General features: G+C 28.5%; 4 protein-coding genes and 1 long non-coding RNA gene across 5 annotated transcripts; 4 read left to right on the top strand and 1 right to left on the bottom strand.

Annotated features, from left to right (window-relative positions):
* Positions 1 to 999: 999 nt before the first annotated feature.
* Positions 1,000 to 5,257, top strand: LOC113385745 (cytochrome b-c1 complex subunit Rieske, mitochondrial-like). The gene is made up of 4 exons (XM_026623583.1): positions 1,000 to 1,207; positions 3,741 to 3,887; positions 4,611 to 4,788; positions 4,969 to 5,257. Exons 1-4 carry the CDS (start codon positions 1,000 to 1,002, stop codon positions 5,255 to 5,257), a joined length of 822 nt encoding a protein of 273 aa, XP_026479368.1.
* Positions 5,258 to 7,762: 2,505 nt separating this feature from the next.
* LOC113386763 lies at positions 7,763 to 8,701 on the top strand. Its single transcript, XR_003368013.1, has 3 exons — positions 7,763 to 7,833; positions 8,017 to 8,096; positions 8,210 to 8,701. It is a non-coding gene; the product is annotated as an uncharacterized LOC113386763 (long non-coding RNA).
* Positions 8,702 to 9,626: 925 nt separating this feature from the next.
* On the top strand, positions 9,627 to 10,685 carry LOC113385276 (RNA polymerase II transcriptional coactivator-like). Its single transcript, XM_026623119.1, has 3 exons — positions 9,627 to 9,855; positions 10,074 to 10,138; positions 10,366 to 10,685. The coding sequence occupies exons 2-3, from the start codon at positions 10,076 to 10,078 to the stop codon at positions 10,627 to 10,629; spliced, it is 327 nt and encodes a 108-aa protein (XP_026478904.1). The 5' UTR covers positions 9,627 to 9,855; positions 10,074 to 10,075; the 3' UTR covers positions 10,630 to 10,685.
* A 1,100-nt stretch (positions 10,686 to 11,785) lies between these two features.
* LOC113385746 lies at positions 11,786 to 13,000 on the top strand. Its single transcript, XM_026623584.1, has 3 exons — positions 11,786 to 11,845; positions 11,911 to 12,184; positions 12,522 to 13,000. Exons 1-3 carry the CDS (start codon positions 11,786 to 11,788, stop codon positions 12,935 to 12,937), a joined length of 750 nt encoding a protein of 249 aa, XP_026479369.1. The 3' UTR covers positions 12,938 to 13,000.
* Positions 13,001 to 13,250: 250 nt separating this feature from the next.
* LOC113386881 (N-alpha-acetyltransferase 40-like) lies at positions 13,251 to 14,779 on the bottom strand. Its single transcript, XM_026624639.1, has 4 exons — positions 14,410 to 14,779; positions 13,699 to 13,854; positions 13,458 to 13,616; positions 13,251 to 13,383 (listed from the first exon to the last, which is right to left on the bottom strand). Exons 1-4 carry the CDS (start codon positions 14,601 to 14,603, stop codon positions 13,305 to 13,307), a joined length of 588 nt encoding a protein of 195 aa, XP_026480424.1. The 5' UTR covers positions 14,604 to 14,779; the 3' UTR covers positions 13,251 to 13,304.
* Between the last annotated feature and the right edge of the window lie 7,028 nt (positions 14,780 to 21,807).

The raw sequence follows: 21,807 nt of genomic DNA on the forward strand, positions 1-21,807 counted from the left end.
TATATATATATATATATATATATATATATAAACTCTAAACTTTTATATGTAAAAATATGTGTGTAAATCAGCGTTTTATGTGAAAAATAAGAAAAGATCCAATTATTTAAAATTGTGCTGCTATAATGCTTAATTTTATTATTTTAGCACGCATAAAAATACATATAAATGAATACCGTTGAGGAATTATTCAATGTTACTTATAATTGAATGGCACAGATATTTTATTAGGAAATGTATAGAAAATTTCCTTCCGGGCCTATCAAAGGCTTTTGATATGTATATATTTAAAACAAATATCTGTGTCATAATAACTAATAACCTGAGTTTATATCTAGAGTAAAATTTTTATTTTTCCTGAATATTATTTCATTCGTGCCAGTTTACATTTGTATGTGCTAAAAGTATGCTGAAGTCACGAAATCAGCTATATTTAAGTTTTCGGGCAAGAATTATTATACAATTTTTAATTGAATTTTTATCATAATTCGGAATTTCATGTACACATATACCTGTGAACTGTACACATATACAGTGTGCGCATATTCATATAAATCTTTATATTTATTTTAAAAAGTTTCAATGAAAGATTTTTGTTAATTTCACAATGTTAGAATTTAAACAATTTCGACTCATTTTGTAAAGAAATATTGTTAATAATTAATTAAATAATTAAACTATGTTTAGTTTAGAAATACAAATTACATCAACAGTCGTTTGTTTTTATTATGATTTGTCAATTTTGCTTGGAAAATTTGGTGTCACTTGTGAATTATAAATATTGTTTATAACTAACCTAGACTTGCGGCAACACTAATTTTATTTTCAGATATCCATCAAAACATAAAAACATCTGAAAAATCTATTATTAGTTTCAAACGGTAATAAATTTGTATAAAGTGATAATATTGGCACGCTTATTTCATTCTAATTGTGATTTTTCTGTTATTTAGGACAAATTATTTCTTCGGATTTGATTTACCTGAGAGTCATTGAACCATGAAATCATTGCTTAAAGGTAGTATCTTTACGGATTTGTGCAAACGTAGCACAAACGTGGTGGCAACGTCAAATAAAAAACAGGCACCTGTAGAATCCATATTTGAGCCGATATTACCTGAAGTGCGCCGGAAAATTTTGTTCACCAGTAATCAATCATGCAAGAGTTGTTTTGGTGGAAAAATGAAGATGCGCAGCGGACTAGGAGGTAATAATATCTTTTTTAATTTTCTTAAGAATTTCACGTTTTTGTCAGATTGAACGATTTGCTAACTTTATGATTACTTAACGTATCAAATCATTCTGAATCGTTTGACACCAACCGTTTTGTCGTAAATGACAATTTCATCGAAACTTTGTATGATGACTGAGTTTCTTAACCATCATTTTAACTTATTATTGGCCACAACAAGCGGTTTAATTATAAAAGTTCATTAAAATCATGAGCCACGCTCGTAGGATTTGTACATTATTTGTATTAGACGTGTATTCGTTTTCTGAGCAATAATGTATAAATTTAAAACTAACTAATGTATAACAAACTATAATTTATCGGAAATAACTATTCTATAGAATGTTTGCTTTTGTATAAAATTGAATATTTTGCAATATATTCTGACATTAATAACCCAAAAGCATTTTCGGCTTAGTTAAAAGTCAATTATTTACATATGTCGGAGGTTCCTGCAACTTGCCTCAAGGTAACATACCATTTACGATTTAGTTAATTAATCTTCTTCGTCTGATAAATTCATTTAAACTTTTTTTATTTACGTATCTCGGGCTCGAATTAAAAGCGTATTATTATAGATTTCATAGTACTATACAATTGGAAAAAACACTAATAATAAGGTATTATGTTTTTTTCTAAATTAAAAATGTTGCCTAAACACTCATTAATATCAAGTTATTATTATTTATATATTTATTAAGGGGCACATCAAGTGTGAAATTTTCAAAAAATTTAATTTTGAATTTTTCCATATTTCGGTAGGCTATACCTTTAAAACTAACATACTAAAATTTCAAATCGATTTCTTAAACAGTTTTTGAGTTACAGCCATTTAAAAGATTATATATATAACATATAGTATAATGATTATTTTATCTTTAAATGCGTTTTTCTCGAAACAGCATTTTTCGAATTTGCTGGAGTGATTACTCAGAGACAATTGATCCGATCGCTATCAATTTTTTTTTGCATCTCCTCTATATAGTTCTGCATAAAGAATATAATTTTGGCAGGCCAAAAACGACTAAATTTTTGAGAAAAAAATAACTTTTTTTCCACACGCTGCCATTTTGTCAATTTTTGATTTTTTTGTTCGCCCGAGGGTCATCGTACAGGCAATATGTTCTAGCTTAACGAGAATTTTTTGATTTTTTGTTTTATCAAAAAAGGCTGCAATCACTTCAGCAGTGGAGGACCTTTTTTTGGCGTCGCCGGAGATTGCGTGTCATTTCAAAAATATTTTATATTTTATTTCAAAAATTTTACTGTGTTTTCTCAAAACATGTATAAATATACCCTCAAAATTTTAAATAGATGGATTTACTAGTTTTTTTTATTTTTTAATTCTCATAAATGACTTTTTATTAGGTTATTGTCACACTAGGTGTGCCCCTTAATATCTAAAAATATATAAAAATTGCCGATACCAAAATAATTATTAAAATTAAATGACTTCACTCAATCAAAAAAGATTTCCAAAATTAATCTATTATACTTGTATCTCGCTGCAAATAATTCGAATTACAATTCGAGGCAGATCTCTTTCACTCTTAATTCATGCCGAAATTATTTCGAGCAAACTTGAAAAGAAATATTTTATTAGCGCTTTTCTGTGCTAATACCAGATTAATATTTCTCACATAATACAAGTATAGAACAAAAGAAACTGCGCAAAATATTACGCGTAAACGAAAGTAATTTAAATAATTATCAAAACGATTGACAATCTTCGAATTATTATAGTTAATTATAGTCAAATTCATAGAGTTTGATTGACTAAGGTTTACATTCAAATCTAGGAAGAAAGGTTTGCTAGTGACCTCTAATCTGAGATCTCTTGCATCCCTCAATCTGCCCCACATAAGTAAATAAATCTTCCACCTAAAAATGGTACTTTTCTAGAATGCTATTGCCTTCTTGTTATTAAACTATTCAGTTTTATAAAATGAGGGTTCATAGTTTGGTAAGATCATTTTTAAAAATATCAAAAATCTTTGTAAATGTAGTATATTCATAAGCAAGCATTTAGAAATGATTTCATTAATATTAACTGATATAAGATCTGCTCTATTATAAAGCCTAATTGATACAAAATTTACCTAATTGATCTTATAATTTTATTTTTTATTTATTAGATAAGTTTAGCCAGAATCTTGTATTTACCAAATTGATTTTCGAATATTAAATTTAAATAGCAAAACATGATTCTTTTGTATTATGAAAAATCATCAAACACGTACTTATTAAAACTTTAATATGTTTAGCGTAATATTGTGGATATAGTCAGAGAAATTACTTTTATTAATTTAATAAAAGTAATTTAAGATCTATAGACAATTGCCACTTAATATTATGTTGAAGGGACCAAAAACATAAAAATATAAAAACAATTGATAAAAAAAGCCATATTTAATTTATATATAAAACAATTTGCAAAACAAATATGTATATATTAATTAATTTATATTATAAAAAAATATGAAAAATAACAAAATTATTTTTATTTTAGTGTCCTCAAGTTTCATAAGAAGTGCGCATACTGATATCAGAGTTCCAGACTTTTCTGAATATCGACATACTGCAACAAAAAATCCTAAAGTTAGGAGTTCGGACTCGGCTCAAAGTAGAAGAGGGTACACTTATTTGCTAACAGCAAGTAATTGAAAATTATAGCCTTAAATATTGTTAATAAAATTAATATTATTTTAATATATATATACATATATATATATATATATATATATATATATATATGTGTGTGTGTGTGTGTGATATTTTTTTTCGGATGGTGATAAATATGTTGATAAAACTATAAACTTTTTAAATAGGCATCCATCCAGATAATATAGATAGAGAAAAAATATTTTGTTTGTTAAGCTGAATTTAATGGTTCATACGTTTCGAGTACCAATTTGACTCTTCTTCAGTGGCAATAGAACAACATAAGCAAATATGCACTAAACACGAAACGAAAATGTTACAAATAAAAATTGTTACTTACAGACATGTTAATGAAAAAATAATATTAATTATATTTATAAAATTAATTGAAAAGAAAAATAATAAATTTGAACATCACATCTCAAAGGACGAAACATAAATGTGATGTTCAAATTTATTATTTTTCTTTTTAATTAATTTTATTTTATAAATATAATTCATATTAATTTTTTATTATTTATTCATTAACATGTCTAGTACCAATTTTTATTTGTAACGTTTTCGCTTAGTGCATATTGCCACTGAAGAAGAGTCAAATTGGTACTTAACACTTTAACAAATAAAATATTTTTGTCTTGATCTTTATTATCTGGATGGATGCCTGTTTAAAAAGTTTATATATATATATATATATATATATATATATATATCAATATAGGTACAGCGGTAATTGGTTTATACTGTGCAAAAGCTGTTGTACATGATCTGGTGTTGTCAATGTCAGCTTCAGCAGATGTTTTAGCAATGGCCAAAATAGAAATTAAGCTGTCCGAAATACCTGAAGGAAAATCGGTAACGTTCAAGTGGCGTGGAAAACCGCTTTTTGTTAGGCATAGGTAAGATTTGTTTCGACTTAAGATAATTATATGCTTCCAAAATCAGATAGTAAATTTACTAAGCATTATAATTGAAAATAGCACTAGCTTTACATTTTAACTTAATATTCTTTTCAAGTGTTCAAATTTTCAAATATTTTTTTGAATATATTGTCTAAATTTATTTTAAATTTTGTTTAGGACGCAGTCTGAAGTAGACATCGTGAATGCAGTTCCACTGAGCATTTTGCGCCATCCTCAGATGGATAGCGAACGAACTCAGAAACCAGCCTGGTTGATTGTTATTGGAGTGTGCACTCATCTTGGTTGCGTACCAATAGCAAATGCTGGGGACTTTGGAGGGTATTATTGTCCTTGTCACGGCTCGCATTTCGACGCTTCGGGCAGGGTCAGGAAAGGACCAGCTCCACTCAATTTAGAAGTGCCGCCATACACATTTCCCGAAGAAAATGTCGTGGTTGTCGGTTAAATCATCGGTTTCAATAGGCTGATGTTTAGCAATATTATTCAGTATACATGGATTCTGACAAATTGTTGTTGTTTGTTAAACACGAGTTTTTCTTTAATAAACGTAATATAGCATAATAGATCTCTAAATCTTATCCTTTGATTATCAAAGAATATAATAGTATATATATATATATATATATATATACATATATATATATATATATATATATATATATATATATATATATATACATATATATACACATATATAATGTGTGTGTTTTTTTTCATTCATTTTCTTTTGATTTTGATTTATCTACAGTTAAAAATCTTCACAGTAATACATATCACTTCAATTAAAAGTGAGATTCATATATATTTGCAGTGTACAAATAATTATTGTGAACATAAATAAGGATAGATAATGAAAACATAGATAAGGATTGTGAATTTGTGGACTAGTATTGTGTTGGTTTTTAAAATCACTTTTTCAAATGTATTTTTAATATCACCTTATTAATTGTAACTGCTTTTAAGTGCTGTACTTTTTACTCTTATTACCTATTCTTATTATGTATTATTATTATTTTTCATTAATAATCCATTGAAGATGTTATATAGTAATATATTATATATTAGTTTTAAATTTATATTATATATTAGTTTCTAGTTCTATTTGTAATGTTTTGAAATTATATAAATATAAATACTGCCAATTTATATAGTCTTATATTATACTGCCAATTCTAATCATAACTTACTTATTTCCAAAATCTTAACTTAGTATGTGTGCCAATAAGCCTAATTTTTGAGATGCACCTAAAAAAACAAAGATGATTGTATAATATTAAGTTAGTTATAAAATTTTGCTTATTTGTGCTAGATACTGTTACTTGTTACATGTTTACTAATAAGAAACATTATTATCAAAGCCATGGAAATGTGTTCAAAATACCATTTTTTAAGTTAAACATTTTATTTCTCCGTTGTTGCTTATTCCATATGGGACAAATTATATATTAGTTTTAAAGATATATATTATTTGCTAGTTATTATATATACATTAATGTAATCTCGCTTTTGCCTGTAAAACAATAAAATTTTGTGAATTGTAAATTGAGTTTGTATTATCAAATTTATTTATATAAATTATTATATGTGAATAAACTGTTTTTTCCAGTTTAGAATATTTAATAACATTTTTTTTTTTTTATAACATTTATGTTAATAGTTATCTTACAATTTCACAAGTAGTGCTAATCTACTGTGATTGCACTAATTACAAATAAGCATGTTTGTAAATGTATATATGTTTTAATAGATTTGTAAATTCTAATTTCAGTTTTAATAATCCTTTTTCACTATTTATGTTTTTTTTTAACTTCCCGTAGGGCAAATTATAGTAATAACAAAAAAATCGAAAATAATTTTTTTTATATATTTTTATGTTTTAAAACCATCTGAACATTTTGGCATACCTTAAGAAAAAATGGATGTATTTGTGTGTGTATGTGCGTGTATGTGTGTGTGTGCGGATACAAATTTTCGTCGACGATTTCGGGAACACGGATGAAGCGATTTGAATAATTCAAAAAACATTCGGTTCGTATTGATAAGGAGACCTGCTCATTAGTTTTTGACAAAGGCAGGTCTAGCCGTTTCGAGGATATGGGGCAAAAAGTGCCAAAAACGGTAACTCAGTTTTTAAGAGAATGGAGCGTTCGATTTGAATAATTCAAAAAACATTTTATTTGTATTAACAAGATGAAGAGCTGATCAAATTTTTATGAAGGCAGGTCTAGCGGTTTCGGAGATCTAGTAAAAAAAGTAAAAAAAATGCGATTTGGCGGTCAAAAATGATCAGTAGATATATGCACAGATATTTTATAGAGATTTTAGCAATAAGTATAAATTTTGTTTACATTCCTATGGGTTCCGTACCAATGTTTATCCGTTAGACGGCCACGCGGCGCTTACGCGCTTCGACATCTCTATGCAGTTAAAGCAGTACGATTGCTTTGAAAAAAAGTTCAGAATTTCCAAAACATTTCAAAATAATTTTTTTTCAAAGTCTTTTTTTTCAAAAAATAATAAGTTTTTGTCAAAAATTTGTAGTTTCTCAAAAATCTAATTTTTTACAAGTATTTTTTTTTCAAAATGTTAATCTTTTAAAAAAAAATTGGTACGGGATGTTCCAGCAATTTGCCTTAAGACACGATGCTATGCGCTCCACTAGTTCAAGTTTTAATTCTCAATATAAGTATAGAACGTGCAGCGTATAAAGCGATATATAAGTGTATATACTGATATTCCTTCAAAACCGGGACCATGGGGGGTTATCTCTGAACAAATACGCTTTACCGTGTTTTGACATTGGGTATTGCCAAGCTTAGATTATAGATGGCTTACATTCGCTCAATTACAACAACGCTCGTTCGCGCATTTGACAGCCGTCGTACGAATGTGCCAATAACCTATATGTTGTTGCTAAATATTTCTGTTCTAGTGAATATTTAATAATTAAATTTAGTATGGTCACGTGCCAAGTTGTTTCAACTAATGAATATTGAATTGCACGTCTTAAGTGATGGCCAGGTATGTATGATGAGTTATATTTATTTATATAATGAAAATGTATAATAATAATACACGGTGAAAATGTCAGAAGTCAAACACTTTTCAATCAATTCAAGAAAGCATCCTAAAGTTCATGTTCTCCGGAGCCTAAATATGCCGGATTTGTACTATATGAATGTATTTTAATAATAATTATTTTAGAACTTGGTATATCAATGTCAATTCATAAAAATGATGTAGAGGCAGTGGCAGATTGTCGAAGGAGAGTAATCTTACTTCAGGTAACTAAATACAAGTTGCTTATATATTTTATTTTGAATAATGTAGTTGTATCTTTAAATCAAGTATCTGTCTTTCTTGTAATAATTTATATAATAATATGCTTCTTGTTTAGGCTTCTTTGAGCTGTATTGAAGTGTGTGGATTAGACAAATCTCCTTTACGGGAATCATGAAAGAGTTTTCCTCTCACACAGTCACGACTAGGAGAGCATTCTGATGTAGAATCAGGCGATAATTCTGATACAGGGTAAACAAAACAATCTAATAAAAAAACACGACAGTGTGCAAATCCAGAGAAAGGGCCAAGTAATTTTAATTCTAAATACCATTTGCAAAGAAAATAAGTAAGGACATAATTCTTGCTTTGAAACTGTACAAAAAGTCTGCAAAGGTATCAAATGCATACATTTTTATTCTGTTTATTGAAAACACCTGGCTTTATAGTTTTTTTTATCTTTTATGGAAGTTTTAATGTTAATGGATTCATCATGATCATAAAATGAGTAAATGTGATTTTTAAAAATCACTCATACACAGAAACTATTTAAAGATTTCGTCAAATGTAACTTTATTAATGATTGATTAGATAGCAAAGTAACTATTAAATGGAGAGATAATAAAGAAGAACATCTCGTAAATGAATTTTAATCCTAGGAATTTAGTTTTATCTCTATTTAGTTTCGAGGTTTATTTTGTTTGGAAAGTATTCGTTCTTTTTTAGAAATTTGCTGTTCTTTTTATTCTTTAAAATTTTTGCATTACTTGCCATTCCTTCTAAATTTGTAATTCCATCGTCAATACTCCTGCGCTTTTCACTTCTTAGTTTTTAAGTTTTTAATATATTATTATTAGTCATTAAGTAATTAATATTAATATCGTTAATTAATATTAATAAGTTACTTTTCTTTAGTTTGTAGTACTTTAAAAATATGTTTGTAATATACTTTAATTAATAGTAGTCAGTTATTTCTGTTTAGTTTATATTTCTTCCAAAATATGTCTGTGATATATTTGAAAATATATTTTGTATTTCGTATGTTTTGTTCTTATTTCAAATATTAAAAATTTTTTAGATTTTTTGGCTGTAATGATTATATGTACAAATGTAGAAGTAATACCAGGGGTTAATTTACAAAATGAACATGTGCTGCCATCAATAATCTTAGCTCCGCACTTCAATCGATGAAACGTCAAATCGCCCGAGATAGCTATCTATTTATACTTGTTTATCTATGACCGGGACCATAATTATATATCTAATGACGCATAAAGCGATATATAAGTTATATATTGATATTTCTTAAAAACCGTTACTATAATCATATATCTAATAGCGTATAAAAGAATCCAATAGGAATCCACCAAGATTCCTACGTTTCTAAGGCGTTTGCATGCAGCGCCTCTATGGAAAATTGTTCCCAAATCGTGAGGAACTACGTAGTGACTATCGGGTGCATATGGAACTAAACATATATACTCTTCTTTTATCTATGTTCGATGTGATGAGTAAACAATACAAACTACACCCCTGATGCTAAAAACAGTGTAACGACCATACTCTTCTTTTATCTATGGTAACGACATATTGCAAAACTGTTAACAGTTGACTTGACAGCTTGACACATTGTATTCCTACTTGTTTAAGTGTTGAAGAGCCGTGAGAACTTTGCAGTTTATTATATTGTCTAGGGTTTTGATGTTCCAGGATTGATTATCTATTTATAACCTCACCCCTAGTTATATACGATAAAAAATCAAGGTAAATTTAATAATCTATGTCGTTGACAAAGTTTATCAGAATTCAATTGTAAGAAGTATATGTATAGTTAAAAAACATTTTGGATGTTTATATTTTTAATAACTTTAGATGATGCATTATGATTATGTTGCATTAAATTACGGATATCTAATTGAAAAATACCGCTTGTTCAAAAATAAATTATATCTTTAACTAATATCATAATATCACGTTTCCAGAAATGCCTCCAAAAAGGACCAAAAAAGAGGAGGAGTCGTCTGATAGCGATGAGGGGCCAGTTGATGTAAGTTGTTGATTCATACTAAAAGATCTAAAGTAATTGATTATAATTCAAGCTTTTATAAATAAATAGCCTAAAAAACTGAAGGTTTCAACTGTTTTACACTGCCCAACATTATGATTGACTTTTCCAAATCAGTATTATATCTACCTGACATTTCGTTGTACAATTATCAAATTCTTTAGATCTAGTTATTAACGAATTTGTTTAACTTGAAATAACTATTTTAGAGAAACCCTCCACCGTCTAAAAAATCGAAAACCCCCTCATCAAATAAAGAAGAATCCGAATCAGACACTTGGACACTCGAAAAATTAAGAAAAGTAACGATACGTGAGTTTAAAGGGAAAGTAATGGTTGATATAAGAGAGCATTATCTTGATGCGTCAGGTGAAATGAAGCCTGGAAAAAAGGGTATATCACTCTCGGCCACACAGTTTAACAAACTCGCTGATCTCATTCCAGAAATAAAAGAAAAACTAAAGAAATATTAATTTTATTTTTTGTTTTCAAAAATGTCTCAAGTTCCATTTAATTTAATAAAATGATATAACCATATGATGTGTATTTTTATTTTTTGACTTCACCGTATGATTGTCTCAATTTTCATTAGCTTCAATTTTGTTTAGATTTCTATACATTATAATAATATATTTTTTGTAACTGTAAGAAGTCTTACTTCAATAATACTTATCAAGTTTTTATCCAAGTGTCTGAACAGTTTGCCAAACAATTTTTATTTTTTAGAAGTATTGTATAAACTTTTAGTTACTTTCTTGCATGAGTTTTGACTTAAAAAAAATTTCAATTAGTTATGGATTCACATTGATAGATGATTGACTTTATCACTAATTACTCATTATGTTTCATATTTCTATAATTATTATTTGCCCTGTTTTAAAAATTGAAAAGTAGAATTTAATAAATAATCCTGAATGAAATTGAATGTTTTAAGGACAGCCCGTAACTAAAATAAGTAACTTTTAGAAGTTTAAGTAATATATTAATGAATTTTATTACTATGTTACCCTTTATTTTTATATAACTGACTATAATTTACACAATGTTACTTGAGCAGTACAAATTACTTATTTTTTGTCATAGTAGCTAAACATTCGAACCCAATAATGCATATGCAAATTGTATTATTACCTAAGTAAACATACAAGACTTCAAATCTCAAACTATCTTAATCGTTGTTTTGTATCAAAGTAATAAAAAAAAAATCTTCTGGTATATATGAATTACTGTGCGTCAATATTGCATTGGAATAGATCAAGTCTTGTCAAAGAGAAACTTTAATATCTTACAATCATTAATCCTGATTCATAATAACATGCTCAGATTCACCATACTTTGAAATAAAGCCAAGAAACTACACCATGCAATGGTAGATAATGTAGTAACAGCAGAAGACTACACTTTGATTTATATTATATTGGGTATTGGAAACATTTTGATGTGAATATTTTGAATCATATGATATGTAAACTAATTTTGAACTTGCGGATCAGAAAACATTCTTCAGCTTCCTCCCCATATTGAAAATGTTCTGGGCTGTAGAGGCCAATTGCATAATTATTTTCTTGTAAGTATAGTTCCCTGTGTGATAAGCCATTCTTGTTACAATATTAATGATTTCGAATACAGATGTGTCTTGATAAGGATATGTTCAATCCAACCAGTTTCTACTTCAATCTGCATATGTACGTACTTTAAGAGATATTATAATACTATCCTTTGCAAAACTTTGATTCTTTTTTTTTTCATTTTAGATGCCGACAAATGCATCTTCTGACTGGTCAGTTGAAGACAAAACTACATTTTTAAGAGTCGTTAAGGAATATGGACTGAGCAATATGTATCAAATATGTAAAGCACTGCCAAACCATTCCAAGGGAGACATTGAGATCTTTATTAGAAATCAGATGAAATTGAGATCAAAATACAAGCAAATTGTTTCAATTATACAACGAAGTCAAAGACCAGCAAGAGTTTCTAAGAGGAATAGAGATAAAAGTTGCATCGATTTGTGGATAGATTTGTTATGTAAGTATCTAGTGTTATTTTAAAATTATATATATATATATATATATATATATATATATATATATTATTGGTCATTGGACTGTCAGAGTGATAACCAAACTTATCAATTATTTTTTTCATCAGATGATTTGGTATGGCTTAAATGTATTTAATTTTTAATTAATAGCTATTTTTACCTTTATGGAAAATTTCATATTTGAATTTGGCTGATTTAACTTCATAATTTTTTAAAAAAATTGTTATTTTTCTTATCCAATCTGTTATTTATTTTAGATGTTATGTTATTTACTTTAGATTATGTACATTTCTTCATAGTTTATAATTATTTTTTCAACAGTAAAATATCATATGGATATTCCAAGGTACTTCAACCCTATAGCTTTCTCTATGCAGCTTATAAGTGACTTTGGTGTGCACAATTCTGGTTCCGAAGAAGATGTAGATTTTAAAAAAATATATTTATATATAAGTCAAGCATTGCAAGGTGTGAATCCATGTCAACTTAACAAAAATACAGATATGTTTTTGCGGAAAATTTTAGCAGACTTAGCTAAAGAACATGAAGATGAAAGTAAGTTTATTGCAGAAAGATCATTTGTGAGTGAAATTAAGACTAACAAAATATCACTCAAAAAAGTAAAAATCTATGAAACTCATACTGATTCATTATTAGCAAATATAAAAAACATACAAGAAGATAGAGAATTGAATCCGTTGGATGTTCCACTAGAGATGATTACAGATGAAACTTGAAATGTTTCTATTGAAACATAACAGAATGCCAGAACAATTTGCATGTTTTTAAAGCTTTAAAAAAGCGGGTCCAAATGCTTTCACTTTCAACTCAGTGATTTAATTTTAAAAACAAAAAATATTTGAAGAATAAATATGTAAAACATACAGATTATAAATATCTAATATATAACTAATATAAGGAAATGTAAAGTTGTAATTTTAAGTTGCAAGTACCATATATTGTTACTATCATCTTTTGGCAAGATGTTCATAATTAACAACAAATAATTTGAATATCTAAGAAGAATATGTATTGAAATTAAAAATATAATTTAATGCAATTACAAACTGATAACCATTATGTTTCTAATGAAAGATAGGGTCATCATCGTTTTACAATTTTACTTAAAATATAGTAATCCTCGCCATCATCTTCACCAGGAGATATTTCATCTTTTTCATAGCTATAATAGTATTAAAAAATTCAACATTACAAATATACTTCATGATACTTTTCAATATATAGTCATATATTTACCCAATCTTCATATAAAATTGGAATGCATCAGTATTCTTTTTGAATACAGTTAGCACAACCTTTTCCATATTTTGCTTTAATGCAATATGCTCTAAAATAGTCATTAAATGTTTGCCAATGCCAAAATTTTGATATTTATTAATTACTTGCAGTTCATAACTAAAAGATAAATTGCAGTAAATTTATTAACACACATATATATATATATATATATATATATAATTTATGCAATTACATTTACCAATATAAAACAGTATAAAAATTTTCTACATCAAATCGAAACATGGAAAATGCTACTGGTATATCATTATGATATGCAACTAGGAAGCGTGCCCATTTAGAACTAATTTCTGACTTCTTTCGTTTGGGATTCCATCCCCATTGTGATTCAACGTAACTAGAATAAATAAATAGTAAACAATTTGAAAATATATGATAAATAATAGTTAACAAAATCAAATATACTAGGTTTTACTGAATAAGTCACTGGCATCCGTATATGTATTTCTTGATATAATTTGATGTTCTAGAATTAAGTTTGAAATATACATATAACATAAAAATTTCAATAACCAAAATAAAATAAATAAGAAATTATTGGGAAAGTTTTGGTTCATAAAGTACTCTAATGAAAGCCATTGAAATATATTTTGGGTCATTTAAAATAATTACTATAATTATAAAAGAATTAGCTTTAGATATATATAATTATCAATAAAATATTGTGAATTTAATATCGAATGGAAAAAACAACTACTGAGTTGTTTTTTCCAACATGCCAATGTAGTATACAATGTCCCTTTTCGGCCGACTATTGTAAATTCATCAAATTCACTGAATGTCCTTTACTGGACAGCTGTAAATAAAAGAGTTAATAAAAAAAATCTAAGTACATTTGAGCAGACTACATAATTACAATTTTGCATGCGTATATAAAGGAAATCCATCATACTAGTGTTTAACATTTTCTTCTACTAAGTTGTATGTCCAATTAAGAAGTTCTTCTGTTTTCTCAGAATCTGTACATTTACAACATATCTTGATCGACTTGTCTTCTGTTCGAAATTCTAAAAGATCTGACTTAGCTTCTATTAGTACATCTTTCCTTTCTGCTAGTTTAATTCTCAATCTTGAGGCAGTTGTCATTTTAACGTTGATAAAATTTCTTTGCAAATTTTAATTATTACTATACATATCAATTATTATAACAAGTAGTGTTTAACGGTTATTTAAAAATAACTAAAACTAATGCATTAAATTCACAATTCACGTCTCTATAGCTAGATTAATTTTTAGCAGATGATTTTGGAATTGACAATATATGAAACGTTTCGGTTTAAATTAAAATATAAATAAAATAAAATCAGATTTTTTCAATTTCCATTTTGTTTGACATAAACATTCTTAACCTCCCTCGATATATTAACCGCGCAGGGATACCAACTACCAACCGACATAATAATTCGCGCGGGAACCTCGCGCTTATGTCAAATCATTGGCAAAATTTGAAATAACAAGAGAACTATTTTTATAAACGTTTATTTGAATTTAATTCTGCATTATAATAGTGTTATTATGTACCAAACAATAATAAATTTTAATAGATATGCAATCGAATGTAAATATAAAGCAAAAAATATTGCAACCGGTTTAAATACATCCGTTCACACAGAATCCATAATGACAACTTTTTGTCTATTTTCACTTAAAACTATAAAGATTTAGTGAAATTCAGTGTACTTTAAATTATTAGTCTTAGTGCATTAAATTTTCCAGTGTAATTCTTTATTCTTATATCATGAAGTCAGTTAGGTACATATCAACTTGAATATTCAGTAAACTCAACTGTCTTTGTACTTCTTCTAATATAAAGTGGTACCCCGGCTTACAAGCGACTCGTCATGAGAGTTTTTCGAGATACGAGCCGCAAAAGAAACGGCTCGTTTGCTTCGTCATACGAGCAAAATTCGAGATACGAGCCGTCAAAGAAGCTATTGGTTGCTTCATCTTTCAAGCAAAATTCGAGGTGATTCCAGGTATGTGCGAGTGTGAGTTTTTTATTTATTTTTTTTTTATTTATTTGATATAATTCATACATACTGTATTTCAGTCAGACAATTGTTTTGGTATGAGAGATCACAGCAATTATAACAAAAATAAAATCTAAATTTTATGTAAACAGGCAGATTATTACAAATAAATACTGTAACATTGTATAATATTTATAAGAATTATATAAACTGAATTGCAAAGTTGAAACTATTTTAAAAAGTATATAAGTGAGCTTTAAAACTTTAGTCAGAATCAAAAATAAAATCTGAATTATTTTCGATATACAAAAAAAATGTTTTGAAAAAAAAATTGAAACAGATTTTTTTTCCAAAATCAATTATTTTGTTAAAACAAGCAGATAGTTTTTTTGAATCATTTAAATCGGACGCTGGTCGCAAAGGTAGGACCAGCGGTTTCGGAGATACAGAGCTAAATGTTAAAAAAATTGCAGTTTTTAAGAGAACTAAGCGTGCGATTTAAATGATTCAAAGAACTTTCTGCTTGTTTCACCAGAATAATTACTTTTGGAAAAAAAATTTTGTTTCTATTTTTTTTTCAAAAAATATTTTTTCGTGACTATACGGAAGCACTTTTCCAATTTTGTGTGAATTAGGCAACTATTTTTTTTTTAATTGAATTCGAAAAGAAATGACGATTGTTAATGTTCTGCAGATAAATTGATTTATGATTTACATTTTATTTGCTCAGATATAACAAAAATAAGAAAGTTGCAGTATCTGTAATAATATATTTGAAAACCGTTTAAAATTTCTCGAAGATTCCATTACGGTACGGAAAGTTCCAGCAATTTGCCTTAAGGCACGATGCCATACGCCACTAGTTTTATTTTACAATTTTATATAAAAACGCACAACTTAATAAGACGCAAATACAAATAAAAACGTATTTAATACAAATAATACTTCACAATCAAATCAAATATAATATATGAATCAAATAGAACTAGATGCAAATATTAGCAGTAATAATTTCGATCATCTCGCCACGAAGGTTGAATTATGACTGATTGTGAGGAACAATAAACTTTTCGTATTGCACCCTCTATGGTTCCGAACCCAAAACTATTCAATTAGATAACAATTTTTGAATTTTAGTATCATCTGGTAACAATTCATAGTTTTGTCCCTTTCTGACCCCAATAAAAAAGGTGCGTAATAGCAACTAAAATCATTCTGTATTTGGACCTCTCGGTGAATGGACACTACAGTCAGTGGTAAGTCTTTTAAAAAATATTTATGTATTATGTAATCATTTCGTGCATTCAGTTTCAAATACGTGTCATGGAACTAGTGTTTTGGTTAATTCGATTTGACTTGATTTTCTGTTGAATTATAATTATAAGAATGTAAATAAATTGAAGTAAAAATTCGTCTCTTTAATATTAAACGATTTGCGTTACATTTTCTAATACAATATATTTGTGCTGAAGTGTCGCCTTAGTGTTTATTGTTGTGAAAATATTTATTTTAGCTATTTGAGTTAACATAAATAATTTAATGCAATCTTTAGATTATTAAATTTAAATATAATTAAATATTAAATTTTAGTATAAATCTTATGTTTCAAATATTTACGATTGACTACATTTGTTTTGTTTCAGATTTCATACAGTATTTTGCGCAGTGGCGGATTGCTTTAGGGATTTATTGTGCATGAATTTTTTTTTATTCAATCACATTGACAATTTTTAATTATTTTTTATAATTTTGTTAAATTATAATTTTGAGTTATTTGCGTCCACATTTTTTTTTGTTCGTGCGAGGACTTATTCGTAATTTTAATATCGTTTAAAACGATTTCCGCGTTTAAATGTGTTCCTGTCGCCTACCCCCCACGGCAGGTTCTAGTAATTCGCGTTTCGTTAATAATTTTTTTTTTTCATTTGGTGTGTGGATCCTTGCGATGTTTTTCCCAGAAGCAACGCAACCCCATACACTTTAATTTATAATTAATATTATTTGTACAATGTTTAATTTTTTTGAATTATTTTATTAGTAGCATGGATGTAAATAATTCGTTTAAAAATCTAAAAACTTTGTTAAATAAATTATTTGTTTTTATTTTGACTGATTTTTCTGCTGCAATGCAATGAATATGTTTTAATAAAATAATTTAAATTTTTTGTGATTGCACAATAATTCTCCTAAACGGAGAAATGTTGAAGACGTACTGTTTGAAGTTAAAAAAAAGGTAAGATGATACAAAACCCTAAATTATGTAAAAAAATAACAAAATTGACATTTATTTTAGTGTAAATGGGCCTCGACTAAAGATACCAGGGGGTTGAGTACTACAACGAACAGGAGAACATGTGCACCGATATGATGTACCAGAGCACTGGAATAAATACGAGCAGGCTACCACATAGTATTTATAAGTCATTGTCTATTTCATTTCTTTCAAGTCACTTCATTTTAGGGTTGCAGAATTAATTTCTCACCGCGACGGCAAGCACCAGGACTGCTAGGAGATTGTGGTGGATTAAAAAGGTTGAAGGTACCCTTTTTGGGGTGCAATGACTGCTACTTGGTACATCTTAGCATTGCGTTTACCAATATACAGGGTTTACCTTGGCGCCCCAATCTGACTTTTAATAAAAACCGGTAATTATCTGTAGAGTGCATAAGAGATATGACTGTATTTTTGTAGTCATGTCTTAAGTCTAAATTCTGATATACTATTGTTTTGGTTGATCAAAAAGCTTGAAATTATAGATGTGTATGATACGGCGTGATGACAAAGGGGATCGCATACAATCGGAGAAGCCTCACTTTTTCTGGATTGTGTGTTCTTCGCCCATGGAACAACACACGCACCACTATACACTAACTGCCTCGAGGGCTTGTGTACTTCCGACTCGATTGACTACCTCAGAGGACTGATACTTGAAAAGTGATTGGGTCTTTGTAACGACAGCATGCCAAGTTTCCACAGGGTTGCACAACCTTTAGTGCAAACTACATCCGCCGCCCGCCTATATGGTTCCTGTCGTATGTGGTCCAGAGTCGCGATAAAGACTACATACATCATTTCCTAAGATAGATTTCTAAACTAAATCCTCACCTGCCTATAAGGCTCCTATCGTATGAGGTCCGGAGTCGCGATCGTTTTTTAGTATCAGTCCTCTCAGGCGGTCAATCCAATACGGAGGACACAAGTTAGTGCACTAGTGATGGTTGTGATGTTGTGCCAGGGAAAAAGAACACGATCTAGAAAAATCCGATCGAGTTTTCCGATTTTAAGCTTTCCCCTGCGTAATTACGCCGTTCTATACATTTTTAATCATTTCTAGCTTTATCATTACCCCATCGTTAGTACATTCGAATTTTGGCTTAATGCATCACTATACATAAATGCGGTCAAGCTCTCGGATCTGCAAACATAACTCGGTAACAATCAATAAGTTGGTAAGTAGATTCTGTTTTAATTGTGTAATTAGTTAAAATCTCCACTGCTAACTGCAGGTTTTGTTGAGTCGAATTAGGGCGCTAAGGTAAACCCTTCATATTGGGGAGTGAGATGCTAAACATACCAAATAGCAATCTTTACACTCTAACAAGAGTACCCTTAACCCTTTCAGTTCACCTCAATATGGATACCTACAGGTTTTCTCGTATTCATAAGTTAATATTAAGTAATTAGACCTTGGTTAGGTATAAGTATATAATATTTTTATTTTTGTTACCGGGGCCCCGTGTGCATGTTTGCCCCTATTTTTAGGGGCACTTGTGTTTTTTTATGTCATTTCAGATGTCTTTCCAAGAAAATTGCTTACCAAGAGAGTACCAGGAACTACTTCCACAACCCATAGGAGAAATTGGTCAGACTAAGCTACTGCTAAGTAATATGTATAAATCTTTTTTCTTTATATTTCAGGGTTACAGAATTGATTGCTTTTCGCACGACAAAGCACAAGGACTTCCAAATAACTGTTAGGAGGATATGCCTATTTAAAGGTTTTTATCCTATTATTGTTAATTTGATCTTATTAGTTATGACCATATATTATTTTATTAATATAACCGGGGCCCCGTTTATTTTTTTGTCCCTATTTTTAGGGGCATTTGTGTTTTTTTTTTCATTTCAGATGTCTTTCAAAGAAAACATTGTATTGTATGTCTATATGTTTTACCAAGATATACACGAACCACCAAGAGACCACTACCGAATTAAAGGATATGTGCAAGTGGGTACCAACAATTACTTCTGCAACCTATACGAATAAATGTAATGAAATTCTATGTTTACCTCTTTTTAGGTCTTGCACGAGATTTGGCAGAAAATATCATCAACTCAAAACCAACTAGCACCACTACTACCTGAACTCCCGCCTACAACTGAATTGGATGATATGACTTAATCGAAAGGAAAATTAGCTGTGAGATAAGACTTTCTATTATTATAGTAGTATTTAATTAATATCAGGTTAGGGGACGTTTTGACATTAAAATCTTCGGCCGTACTTTTTTTGGGGTTGTTCGTGTACTTTTATTCAGAGCTCAAAAGGGTGGCGTCATGAAAGAACCTCTCTTATATTTTCGTGCCCTTCTTTATATTAATTAATTAATTATCATTTGTCCTTAAACTTCATAGGCTGGGAACCTATGAAGTTTTTTTCCAGTGTTTACATGGTGGATCTGGGGGGTACATCATGTAAATGCTCTTTTTCTTATAAACTTACAATCACCGCTAAAATACTAAAGTACACATTTTATATTGATTTTTTTCTTTACCATGAGAGGTTCTTTCATTTTTAAAAACCGAAATTTTTGGGTACATTAGGTCATTTCGCGGGGATTCTTCTTTTCGCGATATATTCGGGTCAGTTAGGTATAATTAGTTTATAAGTTAGTTTAAGTGGATTAGGGCTGCACAAATCGATACTTAGTAGTATTTACACTATATCCATTTCCATCTGAAATGTTAGAAACGTAAATATGAATAGAAGTATCTATTTCTGTGGCGACACCACATTAAAAAAAACGCGCCTGGCAACTCTACCCCATGGGTGGTGAGGAAAAGAGTTGCATCCTAATTAAGTACATTAAAATATTTAAATAATTATGTTAATTAATAAACATAAATGTGTCAATATATGTGTGCACTAATAATTAACTAATATCGAAATATCTTAAAATAAAATTTTTGCAAAATAATCTTTGCTTTTTAATATGTGGTTAATGTTATTTTTAATTTTTTTTTCAGGACTTCATAAAGAATTATTAGATGCTTTCAGAAAGAATATTGTCAATAATTATTAATTTTGAATTAGTTGAAAAAATACTATAAATACTACAATGCAAAGAGTTATATGGTTTTTGATAAATTATATTTTCTCTTCGCATTGTAGTATGTATATAGTATTTTTTCAACCTCTAATTCAAAATCAAGAACTATTATTCTTTTTAAAAGCATTCAATAATTCTTTAGCATATGTGAAATTTAAAACTTTAGTCAGAATTAAAAATAAAATTTAAATTATTTTCGATATACACAAAAAAAAATTTTTGAAAAAAAAATTTGAAAAAAAAAATTTTGAAACAATTTTTTTTTTCAAAATTACTTACTTATTCAAAATAAGTAAAAAGTTCTTTGAATCATTCAAATCGGACGCTTAGTTCTCTCAACAGTGCCATTTTTTGCACATTTAGCTGGGTATCTCAGTAACAGCTGGACCTGCCTTTGCCAAAAGCAAATTACCACTTTTCCCCATCATTACAAATTGAATGTTTGTTAGATCATTCAAATTGGATGCTCCGTTCTCTCAAAAACTCGATTTCTATTTTCTGCACTCTTTGCTCCGTAACTCCCAAATTATTATTTAAAATTACTATAACTTACCCAACGCAAAGTTAAAAATTATATCTAAATAATTTAAAATAAATTGTTTAATTGAAAAAGTAAAATTTTGTCTATTAAAAAGGGCGCCTGAACGGATAGGTCCTAGGGCGGCAGAAAGCTTAATCCGCCACTGTCTATGCAGTTAATGCAGTACGATATTTCAAAATAAAAAAATTTTTTTTTTCAAAGTTTTTTTTCAATTTTTGTGATGTTAGTTCCTCAAAATTTTAACGTTTTCAAAGTAAAATTTTTTCAAAAATGTTAATCTTTTTTAAAAAAAAAATTTTGGTACGGGAAGTTCCAGTAATCTGCTTTGATGCTCGATGCCATGCGCCCCACTAGTTTTTTCTAAAATAGTATAGGTGTTATATTTTATTATTTTTCTGAATTACTGAGGATTAAACCAGATTAATATTGCGGACATAAATACATTATT

Source organism: Ctenocephalides felis, unplaced genomic scaffold, assembly GCF_003426905.1.
Source record: "Ctenocephalides felis isolate EL2017-DRISC unplaced genomic scaffold, ASM342690v1 CF-g0.4_SCAFFOLD_03571, whole genome shotgun sequence".
Lineage (NCBI taxonomy): Eukaryota > Metazoa > Arthropoda > Insecta > Siphonaptera > Pulicidae > Ctenocephalides > Ctenocephalides felis.